The sequence below is a fragment of the Cystoisospora suis genome (assembly GCF_002600585.1).
Source record: "Cystoisospora suis strain Wien I chromosome Unknown contig_218, whole genome shotgun sequence".
Taxonomy (NCBI): domain Eukaryota; phylum Apicomplexa; class Conoidasida; order Eucoccidiorida; family Sarcocystidae; genus Cystoisospora; species Cystoisospora suis.
Window position 1 is genome coordinate 49,755 of NW_027153020.1, and position 20,855 is coordinate 70,609.

The 20,855-nt window shown below is 57.1% G+C and overlaps 2 protein-coding genes across 2 annotated transcripts; both read left to right on the forward strand.

Moving 5' to 3' along the window:
* Positions 1–1,993, forward strand: CSUI_000572 (uncharacterized protein). Its single transcript, XM_068060806.1, has one exon. The coding sequence runs from the start codon at positions 1,226–1,228 to the stop codon at positions 1,556–1,558; it is 333 nt and encodes a 110-aa protein (XP_067927216.1). The 5' UTR covers positions 1–1,225; the 3' UTR covers positions 1,559–1,993.
* Positions 1,994–6,005: 4,012 nt separating this feature from the next.
* On the forward strand, positions 6,006–14,291 carry CSUI_000573 (uncharacterized protein). Its single transcript, XM_068060807.1, has one exon. It carries the CDS (start codon positions 8,292–8,294, stop codon positions 9,393–9,395), a length of 1,104 nt encoding a protein of 367 aa, XP_067927217.1. The 5' UTR covers positions 6,006–8,291; the 3' UTR covers positions 9,396–14,291.
* Positions 14,292–20,855: the final 6,564 nt, after the last annotated feature.

The window sequence follows — 20,855 nt, forward strand, 5'->3', positions numbered from 1 at the left end:
CAGATGCGGACGCATGTCGTAGATAGCCGTCCGAGGGTACGCAGGAGCACCAAGTAGGGCGAGGCCTGTACGTACTCCATGGGTTGCGCGTCACACAAGTACTTCTCGCGCCTACGGCTTGCACGAAGCCGAGCCTGTCAGCGGAGGTGGCTCGGGGCAAAAAACTACGGTTTTGTAAAGCCAGTGCGAAGACTGGAAAATGCGGTGAGCGCCGCTGCTAGATTTCGCCATTTGGTGGTGCTACGTGCCTCGGAGCACAAAAGCCAGATATTCCGTCCGCGGCGTCAGCGTGCTATCGTTGCCGGAGGTGGTGTACTTGTCCGCGTCGTCGGCCAGGTATGTGAGGCCTAGTTTTTTTTTGATATCAGAGACGGTCGTGGACAGCCGCCTTGTCGGTGATATTCCGCCGCTGGTTTCCGCGTTTTTTGGCATGCGAAGAGGGTCCTGCAAATCCCAGTGTTTTCCCTCAGCAGTAGGACTTGCCGGGTAACCGGTGTGAAGTGAAGTAAGTCTCTGGTGTCCCCATCATAACCAGTTCGGCTTCGTGTGCGAGACGAGGAAACGTTTCCCGATGTGCTCGGTTACTTGCCACGCCGCCGTGCTTCCGACTTGTCTCCGCAAACGGGACATCATGCGGCAGTGGAGACGGCGCAGAGTGTCGGGGGCAAGGAGATTCCGAGACCAATAGCTAGCTCCGTCCCCTTTGCACGGAACTCCACTGTTCTTTTTCGCGTCTACATTTTCACATCGCCCGCCAGAGCGAAAAAAATTACTTACATAATTGATTTGGCGTACACCCGTGGTGGCATTGAGAGTAAAGGGTTTCTGTTGCACAGCAGTGCTCCTGCAAGATTTATGTAAGTGGTGTGCCACGCTTCCGCGTGCGTATGCGTTGGGCGTCTCAGCTCCGCTTTTTTTAGAGTCCTGGAGGCTGGTTTGGCAGGGCAAGTGGAAAGCAGGAAAACGCGACGGGCTCCGGTATGCATGGTAGCACCTCGATCAAAAACTAATATTTGCTTATGCCGGTGAGTGGTAGTTTTTCACTAAGTGATGTTCGTGGTTTGCCCAACTGGGTACTAATCATTCCGAGACGCAGAAGTCTGTGCCAGTTCTGCTGACTCTTTGGGCCACAGAGGGCTGACCTGCACGGCTCCCTTTTCCTCGGACCTTGGATTATGTCGTGTATCCGCACGCGTACCCGGAGAAGTGAATTCGTGCGTGGCTGATGTGTGGGCAAGTGAAGCACGGGAGAAGGCCATCCGAGAGCTGGCGGAGTTGGAGAGGTCTGCAGACGTGGCAAGACTCACTCCGGAATGTCTCCTTCCGCCGGGAGGGGCTGTTCAGCGCAGAACACGGCTGCGAGCGGCTAAGAACAAATTTTTTTTCTCGAGAGTCGGTTGGATCTCTCCCTGTCCGAGTGGTGCGATCTCGCGCGACCGCACTGCGACTCCGCTCTGTGGATGCCTTGATGGGGGGTTCCTGCCACAGAAGCTTCTGTGTTTATGGTGTACAGAGCAAACAACGAGCAGTCCCTCGGTGGCAGTGGCTTTTGCGCTAGGTCTCTTCCAGAGGCTTGCCAACCGCGAGAGGACAGAGCAGTGCAGGGGCAGTGCGTGCAATGGCGCGGTACCCGGCATATCTGAAGCAGCGGCACGGTAGGGGCGGTCATACGTGTGGGACACGTCTGAATGATGATTAGGTCGGATTTTCTTGTAGTAAATGTGTGGCATTTCGTGTTCGATGCGGATATGCCATATAGACTTTGGTACTAATTTCTCCGAATACCAATGAGCGGCGCTTGTTAACGTCGGGTCTCCGGAAGAGACAAACCAACAACGCTTGGGGGAACCACCAGGCCTACTTTCAGGACAGCTTGTGGCTTCTCAACTTTCTTTGCTTCAGCTTTTCGATACAATCAAGTTGTGCATTTCTCTTTGCTTTTTGCTCATCAACTTCGTTCACGTGGCTCCACGGCGATTTGACAGACTCGCCAGTATTCTGTATTTTTTCGAGCAAGTGCTGCAGTCTGAGTGACTTCTGGTGAAGCGACCCTTGTGTTCTGTTTTTGGGGGTCCTTGCACTAGCCGCGGAAAAGTAAAAAAATGCTCTGTCAATGATTCCGTGTAGGATTGTCTTGATGGGACAGAATGGCACAACGGTAATGGTTAGTCCGCAACACTTCGTGAGGTGCAGTGTCGGTACGGTACTCTTTCTCGTCTATCGAGACCGACAGTTGCATCAAGTGCCACGTGACGTCCAGTGGATGAGCCAGATTACGAAACAACTTTAGTGGACACGCTGAAGTAGTAGTGTCGGAAGGGTAAGGGGAGAGGGCGTAGGTCCGTGCTGGCTGGCGTCTGTTGTTTCCTGATAGCGGGTGCCATCGGGAACTCTCTCGGGCATTTTATCCTCAAAGCACCGCAGTTTGTCCGTGAAGAGAGGAAGTTTCTAGTACGGGACCACACCAGACGCTTCCGCTTCGCAAATATCTCCCTGCAGCAACCACCAACGCATGGAGCTCGGAGACGAGCTTCAGGCTGATGTACGACACCAAGTCCAGCCTGTTGTTCTGTCGTAGGCCCCTGCCGCTTTCCGCCTGGTAAACATGCCAGCCTGGCACGCGTTGGGTGTGATTTCGCTAGAGGCGTTGCCCAAAGAGAGAGAAAAGAATGTTATAGGGTTCAACCCTGAGGAAAGGAGTTTCGTCGGTTTCACATTTAAGACATCAGCGACGCTTCTCAGATACACGTCTGAAAACCAGAGGCGTTGCCCAAAGAAATACAGGCGGGTCACATCGACCATGCATGCAGTCAACGGAACACAGTTTGCCGAGTACGTCACGTGCAATGCGTATGCGCTGACTGCCAGGTGCCAACCCAAACACGTTGCAGTGAGCACTGTTCTCTGATCATGAAGCAAGGTACGTCGCAACCACAGAGCGCTGCGCTATGGAATGTGTTAGCCTGCACGAGAACATTTCCAGCACGTGGGCCGGTGAGTTCGTACTGTCTCGCCAAATGGGGGTCAATGTGGCTCCGTACTGTGATCCAACCGGTTTTTCAACTTTGTTCCCTAGAGCCCACGAGACCAATTCGCAGTCGGCAGTTCCAATTTCCGGATACGACACCAAACAGAACACCGTTCACGGTCGATCACACCAGTCCACACTTATCGTTCCTTTTCTTCTCGCGAACTCCCCATACCGTTGCCCAGCAGCAGAGAACAGTGCTCACTGCAACGTGTTTGGGTTGGCACCTGGCAGTCAGCGCATACGCATTGCACGTGACGTACTCGGCACACTGTGTTGCGTTGACTGCACGCATGGTCGATGTCAGAATAAGCTCTAGACGTGATACCGCCGCATGGTTCCGAGCCATCACAGAAAAAAGAGAAAGAAAGATTCTTTCGCCTGCTGCCTTTGTTGGGTCGCTTTTCACTCTTCAAAACCCTTGCGATATGCTGCACGGCTCGATGCCCCGCCGGCCCGTCGATCTGTCTTGACCCGTCAACAATGCAGGACCCGGGGAGGGAACTACGGAACACATTTTCCAAAAAAACAGAAACACCTTTCAGCCAGGAAGTACGACAGCAGTTCAGATAGTGCCGTTCTTGGCTTCTTTGTTCGGAGTGTCTGCAGTACCTTACTCAGTCGGGGGTCGAGACGGAAGAGGATTGCGCCAGGCGCGCGACCCTGCTCCCGGATGGGGAAGCCAAATTCTACTAAAGTGTCGAAGAAAGTAGTTGGCTCCGAAGGAGAGCGCCCACTCTCGATGATTTCAAGAATTTTCTACTGCGAAGGTTCATTTCCTTTCAGTCACGGGGGCGGGGATGTTCTGCGGGAATTAGCGCAGTCAAAGTTCAGCCCAGCCCCGCCGCTACATCGACGCTTCCCAGAGACTAGCACTGCGCTCAGCTCACAACGAAAATGAAATGAAACCATTCTTCTTCTTCAACTGTTTGAACCATCGTACAAGAGGCGCCCTTGTCACTCACTGCTGAAGATGCAGCACTGCAGGAGGTCCACAAAAGGCTAAAATGTCTGGCAGGGCGACTCAAGTGGGTAGCGTCTCCGGCCATGCCTGCGCTGAGAAAAGGGAGTGTCGCCCCTTACAAAACCGATGGATGTCAGCGAGAGTTTAGCCATTGCTGCGCAGAGCAACAGGGGAGAAGGAAGCCACCGCCCAATCCAGGTCGGCGTGAGCCGTCAAGGTTTTGATCAATGATGAAGGCTACGCAGGATGTTCTTATAGCTCATAGCACGGAGAGCGTGCCTAGCCTCATCGGTACGAGGTGCACACCAACACCCCCCACCCACACCTGTATCGAAGCGCGCCCAGCCTCGTTAAGCCACTGTTCAACTTGGCGACGCACGTCATGAGTACCGGGGTAACGGACGTAGTGACGAAGAAGAGGAGAGGAACGTGGATCCGGAGGAGGATACCGAGGTGTGAGAGGAGGGTGAAAGCGGGGAATTCCGCGCCGCGCCTCTTCGCGGGCTCGACCTGTCAAACAAATGAAGAGAACAGGAACGGGGAGACGGCTAAGAGAGATTGAAGGTGGAGCGACTAAAGGAGACTATCTAGGAAGCATACGACAGACAGGGTGATCCTGAACAGGGGGATCATACCTAGAAAATGCTAGTCAAAATCCTGAGGGGAAACGAACACCCAAGCGGAAGTGTGATAAGGGGGGCGGCGGGCGTGCCACGGCGGGCACAGCAGACGGGAACGTGGCCAGGCAAGGTGAACCTTACATTCGGGCGAACCTACCAGGGGAATTCCAGGTGGGCAACAAGATCCTGTGGGCGGCAATACGGAAAGCGTATACTGTGCAGGGTGGTCAGAGGTTGCAACCCGATGGCGATGTTTCCGAGCTGGACGAAGCCAGAACCCAACAGATTGGGATCGTTCCGCACGAAGGTGCCAACAAGACAAGAAGAAAAGCCGAAGCCGTTTAAGGCAATCTGTGTGAGCGAGCTACCCGTGCGTAACAGTGAAGGCGAGGTCGTAACCGACTACCTATGGGGGGTTGCCAAAACGTGAGCCGACTAAGAGTGACTAGGGTCAAAGGGTAAAGCGCCAAGAAGTGTTGCAAGCCTCGTCAGAGCCCGTCTCTGCTTCGGCTTTGCCTGCGCCGTGTTTCCCGCGTGGGGGAGTCTTGCGGTGCCGGACTGTTACCCTTTGACAAGAACGGCTCCGAAAACTGGCGGTCCGGCCTCGATTCCTCAGGCCCGCAGGGAGGTGCAGAAGCTCGAGGTTGCCTTTCTGGGAGGCTGCCGGCTTGCGGCGAACTTTCCCGCTGAATCCCGCTGTTCAAGATCTGTGGTTCGTTTCAGCCGGGAGTGAAGTGAGCGAACCCATTCTGGGACGGCCCAGTGTCGCTGTTGTTCACCTTCCACGGGCTCCCTTCGCTGCTACTGCGGTGAAGGTTTCCGTTTCAAAGTAGTATCCAAGAAGCCGCCGCGCTTTCAGCAGCCTTCCGCCGCCTTTTTATCTCACCGGCTGAAGCCAGGTCGCCTGCGGAGCTGGTAGTTGGGGCTGCGACTGCACCGCCCTCTTTTTTTCGGGGCGCAGTACCTCTGCCTGCCGTGCGCCCCTGAGGCGTGATTCCTCATTGTCATAGAACGTGCTCAACCTTGTCCGCCGGCTACCCTTGTGTGCTCGCGCGAGGCAACTACACCGTGTGGCCGCGTACACCACGTCCTTCCTGCAGGTCTTCCCTGCAAACGTGTTCATCCCAGACACACTGACTGCCAGAGTGTGTGTGGCCCTGCACTATTGCGAACGGACGCTCCATGTCACTCCTGGAGCGGCGCTACGCGCTTGGTGGTCTCGGCTGGACAAAGCGGGTCGCGTAGGGCTCAAGGAGCTACAGAGAAACGCTCCGGGTCGGAAAAAGGACGGCTGACCGTACCGCTCGTTGATCCTGTGGAGAGCAATCTCGCCGGTACTGCCGGACCGTGAGCCCAACGCAGTGGCCGTTTAGTGTGTGAACTACTACTTAAAGGGAAGACGTGAAGCCATAGAAGGACTGGTCAGGGATATCGGGAATCAGACAGGACTCGAAAGTCCACGGTGGGTTGAAGATTCATGACGGGGACATAGATGAGCGTGCAATTTGCCATGTGTTATCAAATGCCTGGCAGACGTCGCTGTGGCGTATGAGTCCGTTTACTTGGTAGAATACGCCACTTTGGCTCTACGAGACTTATGCCCAAGTGTCCCCCTGATGAAGAACACCCCGTGAAATGTCTTTCCAGGGAGTAAATCGCACTGCTGACGTTCACAAGCCAGCGAGTGCTAGACAGGATGAAGCATCACGGCGGGAGCGTCCCTTGCACAGGCCCCCGTCAGCCTCTACGCTCCTTAACTGGCTTCGACTCGCCGAGGGCGCAAAACGTTCCCCGCGCGGCCGGATGCTGTGATGTTTGACAGAGACATAGTAACCGAGCCAGATCACACAAGCCCGGACCGGCTTGTTTTCCTGCAGTTTATCGGACGGCTATTCTTTTTCTCGTGTGGCAGTAGTGGAGCACATTGTTTCCCAGAGATCGCCGTCGGGGGAGATAAGGAGCGCGACGTGCGACGAATGACCCGAAGAGCACAGATGCACCGAGTAACGGTGCCGGTGAAAGCCGCATGGTGCGATTTGCTCCGATGTCTCCGCGTGATACGAACATCCGTACACCGCATTCGATGAACACGGCGCCGCTGATCTCCCAGCACGAAGGAGGCCGGCAGGTTCGTAGCTGGAAGGCATTGTCTTCGCACTCGGCAGTGGGGTAGTCGCTGATGTGCCTCGCTGCCCGACGATGTTGACTACCATGTGCTGTTCGGCCTGAGGAGGCACTCCGTTCTAGCGCGGTGACATGCGCCACTGTTGGCACCTCCATTGATGGTAGTCCGGCTGTTGGTCCGTGGAAGGGCTTGGCTTTTTGAGCAGACTCTGTGAGGCACGTAACCCACCAGATCGGGAAGTACCCGCGGGCCTCTCACTGTGCCTCCTCCTTCTTTGGACTGTCATTTGAAATCTCCCTCGCCTCCGAGGGAGCCCGGATCGCGTGACACGCTGCTCCATTCGGCCTTCCTTACACACGCTCAGGTTTCCTAAGCTTACAGGGTGCTGTTGAAGAGCTCCGGTGACTGTTGTAGACGGTGGCACTCCTGCTGGGCGCAGTCTGAGAGGGCAAGTCTGCGCAGACAGAAAGCACCTTCGCGGATAGCACGGCATAGTCTAGTTCGCCGCTCTGTCCACTGCTATACCAGGGCGACGGACACTGCGTAGTCGTACCCTGTGCTCTTGAATTATGGCCGTACTCTACAGCACAGCCAGTGTTCAGCAGAATTCGTGCTGTGGCCCTGTGCTCGGGCGTGCCTTGCTCGCTGGATTCCCATTCATGGCGGCGAGCAGACCAGATTGCTGTACTCCTACAATGACACGCGTCTGTCGAGGGTTCCGTCGGTTGTCGCGCATGAAAGGTTCTCCCGGTTGCGGCGCAGCGTGTCAACCCAGCCTTCGCGCATCCCAGGTTCCAGTGCCCCGTGCACCAGAATCGAACATCCACAGCCGCTCGTAGACGCTTTGGAAAGCTAATCTGCTTCTGCTCCATCTGAGTTCTCGGGTGTCCTCCTCGTTGCGACGTGGAGATATCCGGACCCGCGTCGGAACCTCGGAGCCTGACAGCCCCCTGGGAGACTTCAAGACTTGGCCCGGAACGAAGGCCACGTCGGGGCTGCTCTCTGCTCAGCCCCGCACGGCTCGGATTTCGCAATTCTACTCCAGGTACTACTTCAACGTTGGTGAGGAAGCGGCCGTACTAACAAGGCATCGTCAGTCTAAAACAGTCGCCCACGAAGCCGTTCCACCGCTCGCTGGCTATGACTGCTTTGGATGTAGCTATCTCCTGGCGCGCTGCCGCCCTGTCTTGCAGCTCGGCTCCTGATTGTGACGACGCGTGGGCACCCGAAGGCGAAGCGGGCAGCAGCAGACTAGTTCGCATAGACGTGTCTATGCATCTGGATAAGCTTCCGAGCAAATAGCATTCTCCAGACGAGGACACGTTAGACTCCTGTAACAAGGGACTCCAGGAACTTTCCCCGACAGCACGGTCGCCCGCAACGCGACTTCCGGCAGGGAGCGGCAACAGGCCTGCTGATGTTGGGTTTCCTAGGAGGCTTCCGCTGGTGGCATTACTTCGGGAAGGACACTGTCCCGCGAGAGAAGACTGCACTAGTTTCTTCGGAAAATTCTCGTACACCTTTGTGTCACTCGGCACTGTCACGGAGCTGTGTATGAAGCTGCCGCGTGCGCAAGACGGCACACCACTTCCGCGGGCACTGTGCTTGTACTCGATTGGTGCGCTGGCTGGGATGCTTCTGAAACTGCCGGTCCCTGCAGCAGTGTCCAGACTATCACCATTGAAGGATTCCCCCGCAGACGGCTCCCGGCCCCAACGGTTTTCGCTCACTCCCGCGGGCCTCTCGTGGATCTTCTCGGCCCCGTTGCTTGTTACAGCATCGGTGGTGCTCCGCGGTATATGTGAGTTGATCCACGACAGGGGCCTTTGCGGGTACTCGGAAGCCATCACTATCGAAGTGCGATCAGGAACCTGTGACCCACTCCTTTCGGCCACTGCAATATTCTTGCCTGCGACAAGTCCTACGCCGCTTGCGCCGCTGTCCTGGCGTAGGCTGGTTTCAACAAACGGCAGGGCGCAGCTGTCGTGTAGATCACAATCCCCTTCTCCATGCACTGTGCTGTCCCCCAGACTCTTACCACACCTGCTTGGTGATCTGCTCCTCTTCTCTGAAGTGGCGGACACTCCGCGACAAGACGATCCGTTCTGTCGCTCCGTTCCTTGTGCCGCTGAAAACGCGCCGGCCTTTCCTATGTTTTCAGCCTGGGGTACGACCAGCGTCGGCTCCAAAACACTCTCCCTGGCAACTGACGACACCAGATCCGAAGGTGCTTCTGCCGTACTCCCGCACTTCTCTGGATCTACAGAGCTGGTTTCGTCCGCGAGTGGCTCTTCATTCGAAAGAGAGTGCTGCCCGCCCGCCCTGTTCCTTCGAATTTCCAACCTGCTTCTTCCTCCCTGCTCGTCCTCGGTCACGCCTGCTTCTTCCAGGTTACTGTCCAAAGAAATACTTTTGTTAAGATATGAATCACTCGGGCTCTGTCTTCTGCTGCGCCCATGCTCTTTCATCGCAGACACCGCTCTTCCACATCTGTTTGGCCAGCCAAGCAGTTGTCGCTGTCTCCCAGGCGCAGCAGCATCCTCGGAGTCACATCGGACAGAAGGAACAGCGCTGGTGGGAGTTCTGAAACTCTGCAGCGCAGTCGGAGAAGTCCTTCTGGCGCCACTGGCGACAAACCCGCTGCCACCGCTGTTCTGACTACGCTGGCCCTTTCTATTCCTAGCCTTCATATCGAGAAGAGCACGCTTGAACCGGCTATGACCGCTAGCAAGTGACTTGAGTCTCTGCCGGAGTGGGGCAGGAAAGAGGAAAGCCATAGCTGGCCAGATTGGTGGCTCATCCTGTTCGATCTTGCTACGCGGGGCAGCGACTGCGGCCTGGGGAGTGTAGTGGAACGGGCTGAAAAAGGACGAAGAGTTCACAGTCTCCCTTCCCCCACAGCACGAGGCGCAGACGTATCGACGCGCCGGGTCACACTGCGACCCCGTACCGGACGAAGCACGAACGTGGGTCTGCTTCATTTCTGGAGGCTTGCCCTTCAAGTCGCCTTCTGCAGTGCAGTGCTCTTCCCTCCCGGCTCCACGCAACGAGACAACCGGTGGAGCGTCGAGCATGTGGGCTCCCGTAGCATTTGCCGCGACACTGTCCGTCTGCCACCTCCTAGCACCGGCCGACTCCTCGTGAGCGTTCCTTGCTTGTCGCGTGTGTTTAGAATTCCTAGCTGCCTCCTCGAGTGTGTCCGCTGTGCCTTGGTTCGCCACAACACCGTCAGCGGTACGTGGAGGCCCTGAGTTCACACCCACGCTGTTTGCCCCTTCTCCCCTTCCATTGGCGTGCTCGGCTGAAAACGCATGAAACGGCCCCGTGTCACCGGCTTTTTGTTCCCCGGACGTGTCTGTCTTGACTACTCGCTTCGAATGCTCCTCCCTCCCGGGTACATCCAAATGCTGACTAGGCACCCTAGCAAGGGGACAAGGTTCGGCAGTGACCGCCGGTTGGTGCCCGGAAGAGATCGCCGGCGTCACACACGCTGCTTGGGATAGACCCCAACGAAAACTAGGCTCGCCCGCAGTTGAATACAGAACGGCAGGTCTCTGTTCCGAAGGCGGAGAGCAGAGAAGCTGCCCGGGGCGAGCTCGTTGATGTTTCTGTTTCTTCTTAAAGTGACACTCGCAGGGTAGCGTGTGAGAAGGCAGAGGCACGGCCGGGTCGTCGGCACAGGGGACAACGGGGCCGGAACCGTGGGTGGGAGACAAAGAAGGATAGGTAGCTGGTAGGCTGCAGGCGTCCACCTGCAACTGTGCCGCTTCTAGCACACCCTTTCCTTCGCCTGTAGTACTTTGCAGGGTCTCGCCTGTCTCCTGTGCCTCAACCCTGGACTCCAGGCTACCTTCCCAGCAGCTGTCCGTGACGGCTGTTTCTTTGAACGCAGAGGTGTCACTGTTTCTGCCTGGAGTAGCGGGCATCCCCAGAAACGGCTGCTCGCGTCCGGGCTTTACGTGGAGAGTATGCACAGTTCCACCAGACGGCTGGGTTGCCTCCAGCGAGCGTCTCAAAAGCGGGTCAGGTGAATGGGGGCTGTTCAATTCGGGCTCAACGGCAGCTGCTGTCTCGCACATCAGAGGTGAATTGGAGGCACGCAAATGAATGGTGCGAGGCTCGCTGGATGAGGACCTCGAAATCTCGGTTGATCCAGAGGCCTCGCCGGTCCCCGAATGGTTAACCTGTTCTTCCCGTCCAGGGACTACTCTGTCGCCCCATCTGCATTGTGCTCCATCGGCCTTCAGATCGCTATCTCCCCCGACATTTTCTGTTTTGCCACACGCAACAATGCCGACCACAGTAGTCCCCGTAGGCCCGAGACCATCGCCTGAAGCAGAATCGGCAGCAACGGGACGACTAGAGGTTCTGCAAGGACCGCGTAATAGCGGCGCACCCTTACAGATTGGCACTGGGGCAGAGCCACCACGACCGGCCAGCGGCTGTTCCTCTACTGCTGCGAAAAGACGACGGAAGACTTGCAGTGGAGGGTGCCTGGTAGCCTTCAAGCTAGTTTCCTGCTTGGAGCCATGACCAGCCTCCGCCAAGCAGCTAGGGCTCCGGGCAACTCGGACAGAATCCGAGGGCAGGTCCAGCAGACCCCGAGAGAAGTCGGCGGTGCGGGCCAGGGTTGCTGTCGAGGCGCTAAAGCGGTACCTTCGATTGCCGGATGGCTGGAGAGCTCTCACTTCAGCACCCGAGTGTTCCGCGGGTGTCCAAGATGGTTGCTGGCGTCGGGACTGGGAGACCTTTACCCCGGAGAACACTACCCCTCGCGTTTCGGTGCAGCCATTTCCGCCTTCTTTCCATCGATTTCCCGTCTTACCCTCTACGACCGAAATTGTATCCGGGAGCAGACGGCTCTGCGATGCCATTTGTGACGACATATTCGCGGCTGCTGCAATACTTACGACCCCACTACCGGGGGTCCTGCTCGATGAAGACGAACGAGATACACTCTCCGATCGACCGGAGTCGAATGGCGACGACTTCCACTCCCTTTGAATCCCCACTCTTGCCACCTCACGGTCCAGCAGGGCACCTCGACCGCAAGATGGCTGTTCTTTGTGTCGCGAGGCAGGTCGATTGAGATGTGGCTGAGACTGTAAGAGCCTCACCCCACTAACGCTCGTCCTCCGTGTGGCGCCGCGTCTGGTTTCTGTTACGCCCGGACCGTGCAATGCCGACTGTTGCTTGTCAGTTTGTCCCCGACTATATCCTCCCCCCTGCACACTGCTGTCCCCCTTCAGTTCGGCCGCTCCTCGGCGCTCTTTATTTCCGAAATCGGTGTCCCATTTTTTGTTGGTGGTAAGCAACGTCTGCTGTGGGCGCACGTGCATCCCTTCCTCCTCCTGACAGCCATCTCGGTAGCAGACCTGTCTCTCGTGAACGGCCTGAATCCCACCTGAGCCGAGCGCGGGTCCCTTCTCCATTCCTGCTAGGATACGCACGTGGTCCTGCACGTTGAAGACGCTTCCTTGCGCGGCAACTGCCGAACTCGCGACCTGCTCAACTGTCACCTGACCGGCGAGCTGCTCTGCTGCCTCACCATGAGCAACTTGCTTGCCAAATTCCCCGCTTCCAGACAACTTTTCACGCAACCGTCCTTGTCGCCGAGTGGCTCCAAGCCGCCCCCAGTCCTCGTCGTCGAGCCTATCTGGTGCACGTCGGGCCCACTTCGTCGAGGTAGGCTTGCTTTGAGAGTAAGAGGAAGCCTTTGTTAGGCTGACTGTGCGAGGTGACAACACCTCCAACACACTGACTCCTATGACTTCCGTCTTGCCGCGAGCAACTCCCACCGCTCCGTGTTGCGTGGTGTCAAGACGGGTGCTCCTCCCGCTATTGTCGCCGGACATCTTGCTGCCATGGCTGTAAGCGGCGTGATGCCTATGGAGGGGCGGACGCACGTTGTCCCTGTCACCGTTGTGGCTGCTGGTCTGACTGGGGACGTCGTCAGTCCTGAGCTCGGCGCTGACATGACAGCGAACCATCTGTCCCACTATTTCAGTCTTCAGAGGAGATGCATGCTTTGCAAGAGAATATACAGGTGAATCTTCTAGTCTGCTGGGCCCCCTGGAAGTGAACTGGTCCACAAAAGTGCCTCGCAGCCTTGGTTGGACTGAAGAAAGAGAAGTGCTTTGTGAAGCGGAGTATACTAACGAAGGGTGCTCAGGCTCCTGCGACTTGGGGGGAGGAGGCTGCACGAAGCTATTCGGACCACAGCCGGAAAGTCTGGAGCTGCGGGGCCCAGTGCGGCGAGTCTCCAGAGCAGCTCCGGCGTTCACACAACTCTCCTGAGTGCCGCTATCTTGATGCTCTTCGGCAGGAGCTTGCGCCGTCCCAGGACCCCGGCTATGGGCCGTTGCGTCACACAGCGGACTTCGTTGGACACGACGCCACCTGTGACAGTGCGTGCTTTCAAGCAGCCCTGACCCCGTTCTTGGAGGCCGGAATACTCCACACGTGCCCCGCTGGGAGGGCGGCCTCTGCTGTTCACGCCGTCTAAATACCGGTGCGGGACTCCCGGACATTGCTGCCCGTTGCAAGACCATGCTTGTGAAGGTTCAAATTCGAAAAGGAAAAACTTCGTATGGCACAACTTCGCTGACAAGACATCTTGGACTGCCGAAGACCGCATGCGCGTAGAAGAGAGCAATAGGAGCGTTGTCAACGACAAACTTGCGATAGCAGACCAGCACCCTTTCTGAAATGATCCTTCTAAGAAAAGTGCTGCTATCTATGGGTACACCCTTAGTGGGGGCTGGTGTACTCACACAGTTAGGGCTCTTACAAACTACCGGCTTGACAAGAACCTGCATTAGCAACTGAAACGCCAACTTTCTGCAGACAGTTTCAAGAACCTTTGTCAACGGGCAATCGTTTTTTGCTCTTCGAAACAGACCCAACATGTAGAGGCGTCGCCTGCATCGACGGCGGAAAGAGACAAGAGCGACAAATGCGCTTGTACAGTGAACACACGGAACGCCACTTTACCTGCTGGCCCGCCTCCACAAGACAACAGGCCAGTGGAGCAATGACAAACTGGCAACGGTTGCCGCTCCTTGCAACTGTTGTGCGGATAGCGGTTCTGATACGACGGTGACGAGCTGCACCACTTGAGTAACTGCTTCGGCGCATCTCCCGTGTGCTACATTTCCCGAATACCCGGGTTCATCAACGCCGCCAGGCCCGCTAGGTTGTCACGTCGGGACGGCACGGCTTGTCTTCAGCGGAAAAAAAAATGCCGGGGGCAGCAAAAGTCAGCGACAGGAAGAGGTAGGCACTATCCGTTCAGCTTCATGTCTTCGAGCTGAACCCAGGGCTCGCGAGGCTAGACAGTCATGGCAATACAACAGCTTGCTGTCAGTAAGGCTACAGCTCCGCAAAACGCCGAGAAGTACGCTGCTTGTTGGCCAGAGAAGGGACGCTGGCCGCAAAGCGCCGTCCCGTAGAACGCGACGGAGGAAAAAACTTACAGGGATTGAGAACTGCGGAAGTGGACCGCCCCGCTTTTGACGCAGCTGGTCATACAGGGTATCGCCCCCTCGTCTTCCTTGCCGTGTGCGCCCAACATCGGGGCGCCGCTCGAGGACAGCGAGCACGACCACCCGGTAGAGCAAAAACCCACAGCACACCGGGGAAGTGGCCGGTAGCAGGCCCTTCCACCCGCTACGCTTGTTCGCTGGAACATAGCATATCCACCTAGGGCTTTGAGCGACCTTTTCCTTGCAGCGATAACAGAAACACGAGTCGCCCGCGCCTTCCGCAGCGCCTCCGGAGTTTTTGGTGAAGGCGAAGGATGCTATGTGTCACCTTCGCCTTGTCCTTTGCTTCAGTAGGCCTACGGAAAAGGCGTCCAGGAGACACATTTCCCGTCCACTGTAACCAGTCTCCCGCATCCAGTGAGAGGTCAGCCGCCGAACCGGTCGCTGGGAGCGGCCAAGCATTGGCCGCTTGCTGCCGTTCCTACGCAGCTCGCCGCGCCATTGGCAGTCACTTCCGGGGATGGTAGCTGCGGCATGTGGTGCGCTCCATTCAAGGAGCGGCACCGAAAAACAATCTGCTCGAGTGCTTTGATGTGCGGCCGCGGCCTGTCCTTGCAGCGTCACACTACGGAAACTCTTCTGATGTGAAGCCGTAGACATGTGCACAGTGCCGGCATCCGGTGTTGTCCGGGACGTTCAGAAACTCGCGCACTCTCCTGAAAACCCCTGCGTTCCGCTGGAGTGTACAACTCAGCTCCAGTGTGAGAGTTGAGGAACTCGTGGCACTGTCGCATCTTGTCGGGGAGCAATCAGTTCTGCCTTCAATCTCTTGCCCGCGCACGGCGTCTCCGGCGCCGTCGGAGCTCCGCTTCGCTAGGACCAACCAGTTCCCCGCCTGCCTACAGGGACAGCGTCTTACCGGTACCGTCAGGTCTGCTATGGCACGCTACGCTACACGCGACATTGCTGTCGTCGCTACGAGCAGTACTAGTAGCCGCCTAGCAGAGCCTCACTGTAGCATCTCACCAGCTGACCATTACACAATTGAACACTCTAGCTTTTGAGGGCCTATTCTAATGCCTGTGACGCGACTCATGGTGTCGCGTCGTGCTGCGTGGTGATCAGTGGCGTGTTGTGTTGTAGTGTACGGCCGCCCTGTGGTTCCGGTGCGTCTCTAAGAGGCTTGTCTTGCTCTTCAATGCCAATCTGGTGGTAGCCTGAGCGGAGGTCGATCTTGGAGAATATCTTTGGTCCCGGCAGTACGTCACGCAAGTCATCTAGTCTGGGTATCGGGTACCGGTTCGTAATGATAATTTTGTTGAGGGCTGGGAAGTGTGGCGGTGGAGTTGGGCAAAAGCCGAATCTGTAAGGGCGTTGTGCACTGCGCGGCGGCGGGCTTGTTGGAACGTGCTCTGGGTAAATGTCGACATACTCTTGGAGTATCAGGTCCGCCTTCGTTGACGTCCGCATTGGCGATGGCGCGGCCGTCTCTGTGACGACCGCCACAAACGCTTGTCACACTCGTCCAGTTCCTTCGCGAGCTCGTTTGTCTCTACCGGAGCACACGAGACAGCCCCGTCTTTGGCGACTCCAGCCGCGCAATCGAGGGGCATCTGATGCAATTCGACTGACTCGCGCGGCTCCGGGTCTCCCAGCGCGGGCATGTTCACGGGGAGCCTCCCTTGGCTTTCCTAGAACAACTCCTCGTCCCGCACCCCATAACGACGCACGTCAATCGGTGATCCACGGCAAGCCGAGAATGACAGATGGCGACGAAGAAGAGCCTCTTCTCAGTGAGCCTCCCATGTGAACCGCCACTCATGCAGAGCTCAACTTCGGAGTAGCTAACGTCATCGTCCTTTTCACCGGTGGCGAAAAAACACTTCAGCACAAGTCGCTGTCTCGCGCTACGGTTGCGTGCAGCGCTCGGCAGTCCAGAGAAGGCCTCGGCGGTGGCTAGTAGGGACGTGGTGGCGTCTAGAGGTTCCTCAGTTGCGGTAGAAAATAGGGGATGTGGTAGAGATGCCTGCGGGTTGCAAGCAGAAGAGTCCTCGGACAGAAGGAGACGCAACAAAGGCGGACGGCTGACAAGCCTCTTAGAGACGCACTCAAACCATAAGGCGTCCGTCCACTACAACACAGCAGGCCACCGCTCTCCACGCAGCACGACACGACACCATGCCCGGAGGCGCGTCACAGGCATTACACCTATTACCACCGCCTGCTAGCAAAAGCACACGCCCTCGTCCTGCAGCTCTGCTATCTCACGTGTCAAGAGTTCTGACCTCTGAGCCTTTGAACAACACTAAGAATTTTCGAGGTAGAACCCCTAACCAGGAAAACCATAGTATATTAGTGCCTTACGTGTCAGACAGAAGATAAAGGAACGCCTCAACAATGTAGTCATTTATAACTAGTTGAGGGAGTGCATCTAATAGGAAGTGACTGAAACAACCGTTAGTTTATCTTAGAAAAGCAGTTCTGTCCTTCCCATTACCTATAGCTGTGAGACCGGCCTGGGCTCGCACAACGCGACACTCCGGACCAGACTCACGGGCGCGCCGCCCCAGAACGCCCAGGGGCCGCAAGAGGCGGCCCGCATCGCGACCCAGCACATCACACCCGGCGCCTTCGAGAAGGTACGTGCAGGAAATAGCCACCGCTGTGGTACGCTCAGAGAATTCGTTCACCATATAGTGCCCCACTTCCACCAACTGCCTTCTCTTCACAAAAACGCAAAAAACAGAGACCGCAAAAGAAGGAAGGGGAATTGACGCACACGGGTCTCTCCCTTTTCTTTTTCTTCACCCGTATTTGCACTGGTATCCTAATTTCTACACTCTTTCCAGCTCTTTTGTCGGAGGCTCTGTGCTTTGTCCGGGGCCTGCCCCGCTCGAACCGGAGTTACCCCTTGTCTCCTCCGGCCCGCCCGCTCTTACGGTCAGTCCTTTGCGCCGCTGCCACAGCCGTGCATACGCTACCCACCGGTGAACTTCCAACGGGCAGGAAATCTTCGGATCAGTGATCCACAGCCGGTGGCCAGCCTTCGGATAGCCAAAGAGGTCCCACGGGTGAGTACGTGCCTTTCATTTTCGCCCCAGCACTATCACTGCGCTATATCACGAGCTTGCAGCTACGGTGACTAGTGGTAGTCCCGCTGACTCCCGGGGTGGAACTTGTCCCCTGACCCGCAGATCCGTCATTGTCCCTGCAAGTAGTCGTCAGGAAGGGCACTTCGTGACACTTGTCTGCGACCAGCCGGCAGCGTCGCTCACTTGGAAATCCTCGCGGCCGGCGGTGGTCTTGAGAAGACAACGTTCGGTGCGTGTGGGGGTTCAGCAGGAGAGACTAGACGACATCCTACACGAACGCGTCGTTTCCTCCCACCAGCTTGGAAACAGAGCGAGTTACCTCCAGAAGAGACTCTCCAACCAGCAAGGCCTCCACGAGGTCGAGAAGTGCCAGCAGAGAATGGAAACTCAGGGGGTGGGCCACCCCTCTAGAGTCTGAGACCACATACTGTACCGCTCCGATGGGCTGAACTTGCCGCGCGCTGTTCGGACGTCCTCATCCCGTTGCGCTATGACTCCTTCAAGAGAGGTCACGGAGTACCCGAACTGGTATTAGTGAAGGCGAAAAAGAGACTCGGAAAAGTCGTCTTAAGCTGGTCTCAGCACCCAACGCCTAGCCGTCGTGCAGGGCGATGCATCAGCCGTGCACTGGTATCGCCACACGTCGGCAGAATTCTGATCTGTGGTATATGGGCAAGCGTGCGCTCGCCCGATTTTTCGGCACGCGGAGTCCGAAGCTTCAGCGACCCCGGGCCTCGAGGAGGTGTCAAGGTCTGGCAGGCGTTCCAGGTGACCCAGTGCAGAAGAATGTCGAAACCGCCGCGGAGAGGAGACAGCCTGCGCGCTGTCGTCGGCAGCTCTTATTGAACATGGTTTCGCTTGCGCCCGCCACCGACGCCGGACTGTAAGCTTCTTATGATCTAGAGGACAGGGCCGCAAAGGATGATCCCACGTCCGCAAGTAGAAATCGGCGTCTCAGACTTAAGCTAACCGGCGCGGACGGCTTGGCTGACAATATGCCCAACCCCTCAGCTTGCTCCCCACGGAGACCGTGTCCGTGACCGCTCTCGAACGGTTTGTGGATCACTTCCCACACACTGACCATTCCACAGCCATCTAACGCCACGAAAACGTCTTTGCCCAGAAGGGCATCATCCAAGAAATCCTCTTTGTCGCTAATGAACTCCGAGAACAATCTGACAACAGCTGTGTGGTGGGGCGAAAGTCTTGCCATGCTGTGAACGCTACTAAATGCTCGCTCCCGGGAGCTGTAAGGTCTTCTCGAGGGTAGTCCACGAGAAGGAGCGTCAGAGCCTCGCCGCTCCCTCTTCGCAAATCCAAGGGTCAAGAGCGCGCCCTCTGCTGCTTTCTCGATGCCGTAGAAAGCCTGGAGTACCGCCGGCAAGTCAGGGCTGGAAGTGCTCGACACAGGTTCGCAGTCCTCTACTGCCCTGTCAAGGCTACAACAATACCTCATGGCGCACGGAGCTTTAGCAGTATTTCCGGGCTGGCTGAGGTCCCACAAAACAAAAGTACCCCTGTCGCTGGCACCTATGAGAAGATGGGGTGCAGACGGCACAGCAGCCACACACTTCACACGCACGCGGCTGATAAGCAAGGCCCGCGAAAAACGTGTACTCCTTTTTTGTCTGTCCTGGTGGTCGGTTTGGCGTCGTGGACAAACCACGCCAATTGTTTCTGCCGCTGTCAGCTGGCCGAGCAGACTTTCGAGGTCGCCCTGCGAGGTAGCCTCTCTTTTTTCTTGTTGCTGACCACCTCCTTGCACGGTGTCCGTTGTGACGGAGTGGACGCTGCAACCAGGGGCCCCGATCTCCTGTATCTGCGCTGCACTAGCTGTGAAAACGCTGCTGGCCGCGGTTGATGACAGCGAGGCTCTTCCGTTTGTAGGCTCGCAACGTGGACCCTTCCCTTTTCTTTTCGGGAACAAGTCGAAGTCGAAAAGCTGCACGTGGTACGCAGCTGCTGGGGCGCAACAGTTCATGCTCAGCGGTTCTCGGACATCTTCCAGTGCCCTCCCGAGAGGCCTTACGTCATTACCTGTGGTTCCCGGTGTTTCCTTTAGTCTATCAGTCGAAAGGCCTTCTCCGTTACTCTCCGAGGCGGAGCAGGCAGCTAATTCAACGCGATAATGAACCTTCTCTGCTGCCATTACGTCGACCGCCCTTTGACTGCAGCCTTCGATATCCAGAACACACGCTAGCCGCAGTTGAACTTGTTCGGAAGTCCAACCAAGAAAATGGCCCAGATAGGAACGGCGCGACTGCCATGCCGTCTTCGTTGTCACTGGAGTTTCTTTCAGTGTTGCCTCGAGCTCCGACAGCAGCCTACGGATGTGTTGCACCGCCACGCTGGTATGAAGGTTCGTGCGGCGCTCCGTACCCAAAAATCGTTTGGCGCCTTGAGGCGATACAGGAAAAAGCGGTCTGCACCTAGAGACTTCTGAGCAGGGCCCTGCGCCGTCTAGCCGGCGGCGGCTACTTGGACGTACTGCTGAAGCGTCCCAATTCTCTGAGGAAGTGGCGTTGCTCCATTCGGGGACTTCATTCGAGTCACTTCCCTCAGCGGAGCCGCCTTCCGCGGCCACTTCGAGTATTGCACACGGTGCCGACTTTGTCGGAGAGCTCTCCAAAGCCGCATGGCTCTTGCGAAAGTCAGGTGCTCTCGAAGAAACCGACCCGGGCTGTTCCCCCAGAGGTTCTCCATAGTTTGATCGAGTCTCAGGTCTCGCGGTGCGTTCGTTCTCCTCGCCGGTGGCCAGTCCAAGAGCAGTTAACGGCGGTTCTGGGACATCCCTTAGATCCGCTGGTGCCGGCAGCAAGTCACTGGAGATGCCCGGCGACGGGCCCCCATCAGAAGGGTAGCTCTGTGGTGGCTGTGATGATGGCCGACAGAGTGCTGAAACCTTCGTCTCCGAGAACGTGGGTGGGGATTCTCCCGACGCCGCAGCAGACTTCTGATCAGGCTGGGCCGGCTTCGAGGCTGACCGTGGAGCATCCCCATCGTGCTGTGTGATAATCCGTGGCGTAGAAGGCTGTGAATGCTCCACCCCCCTTCTTTGCTTGCTCCCCAGTCCGCGCAGTCCGGCAGGAGCGATGGCCCATTCTTGTGTAACCCCACGTGCTATTCTAGTAAGAAGGTCGGTCCGTCCCTTTGTTTGTAGATCCAGCCGACTGGAAACGGGAGTCGTATGCTCCTCCGGATCCCCGACACTGCGAGTCTCAGTGGTCACTTTTCGTTCGGGGAAACGAATTGCTGGCTTCAGCCGAGCACCGGTTTCAGAGCCAGTTGCGCCCTGCTCTGTTTCTGTTCCACGCAGTTTCCGTAGTGATTCAGCGTTGGTTCCCGCTTGTGACCGCCGGCCGCACAGTCTGTTCTTTTCGAGACCTGGGTTGTGACCCACCTCCGGGCTCCCTTTGTCGTCTGCATTCTCCCTCCGTCCGGACAGAGGAAAGCTCGGAGCTGCGTGTTCTGGGAGGCGCTCGGAGTTCCACCCTTCACGGTTCGTCGCCGGTGGTCTCGTGATGCGGTCCTCCGCCTTCTTC